General features: G+C 38.0%; 1 protein-coding gene across 1 annotated transcript in view; it reads right to left on the reverse strand.

The window, feature by feature from the left end:
• The window catches only part of LOC112077236 (zinc finger protein 436-like), a 24,355-nt gene that overhangs the window by 8,917 nt on the left and 14,135 nt on the right, over positions 1 to 1,303 (reverse strand). Inside the window, exon 6 of the mRNA XM_070441609.1 lies at positions 4 to 252. Within this exon, the coding sequence (XP_070297710.1) occupies positions 4 to 252 (249 nt within the window). The remainder of the gene's footprint in view (positions 1 to 3; positions 253 to 1,303) is intronic.

The raw sequence follows: 1,303 nt of genomic DNA on the forward strand, positions 1-1,303 counted from the left end.
AACTCTTTCCACACTGGGAGCATTGGAAAGGCTTCTCCCCTGTGTGTATGCTCTCATGTTTTTTCAGGTTGCTTTTCTGGTTAAAACTCTTTCCACACTGGGAGCAGTGGTAAGGCTTCTCCCCTGTGTGTATTCTCTCATGTTTTTTAAGGTGCTCTTTCTGGTTAAAACTCTTTCCACACTGGGAGCAGAGGTGTTGTCTTGCTGGTTTGGACTTCACTGGCTCTGGTTCCTCTGAGTCTGGTCTTTCTCCTGCCAAAGACAGAGTGTTCATTTAAAGAGAGACCTGAACGAAACCTCCACATGACAAAACGGCCTTGCTACGAGGGTAAATCCTAATCAGATCCCTCAATAATCTGAGGCCAATTTGAACAATCTTGGTGTAATTTAAAAAAAAWKTTGTAGAGCTTCCTGGTAATTACTAATAATATTTTATAAGTCAAACACAAAAAACTAAACAGTTCTAGGACACTCACGACACAGACATCGCTGGATTCCAATSGATCAGGTGGTTCTAAATATACAACTTTCATAGTTGTATAATACAGAAAGTGACCAACGCATTTCCTTAAACATAAAATAAGTAAATAAGTAATTTTGTGTGGAAGTCCAAAACTTGTTTTTTTACATTGGAGACAAAAGCACATGTGCTTTGACACAAAGCACATCAGTAACATCTCCCCGTTGTTGAAAGGGTTCGACACATGCTGTTTAAATGGACCAAATTCTTATTTAGACGTTCAGATTTTCAACATTTTGACGATCGCTGATGTTATATTTTGGGTAAAGTAAAAAAATAACGTGAAATATTTTGGGTAGATGTTCCTAAAACTGATAGTAAATATATCTATATAGCCATATTACAGTCTGAAAAGGCTTGTTCATTCACATGTCATGAATTCCATATGACATCATCATATGTTTCTAAAACTGATAGTAACTAAACTGAACAAAAATTTAAACGCAACAGTGTTGGTCCCATGTTTCATGAGCTGAAATAAACGATAGCAGAATTTTTCCATGAGCACAAAAAGCTTATTTCTCTCAAAATTGGGCACACATTTTACATCCCTGTTAGTCAACATTTATTCTTTGCCAAGATAATCCATCCACCTGACAGGTGTGGCATATCAAGAAGCTGATTAAACAGCATTATCATTACACAGGTGCACCTTGTGCTGGGGACAATAAAAGGCCACTCTAAAATGTGCCGTTTTGTCACACAACAATGCCACAGATGTCTCAGAGGGAGCGGGCAATTGGCTGACTGCAGGAATGAACTCTCTTAATTGAAAAACTCTGT

This window comes from Salvelinus sp. IW2-2015, unplaced genomic scaffold, assembly GCF_002910315.2.
Source record: "Salvelinus sp. IW2-2015 unplaced genomic scaffold, ASM291031v2 Un_scaffold4399, whole genome shotgun sequence".
NCBI lineage: Eukaryota > Metazoa > Chordata > Actinopteri > Salmoniformes > Salmonidae > Salvelinus > Salvelinus sp. IW2-2015.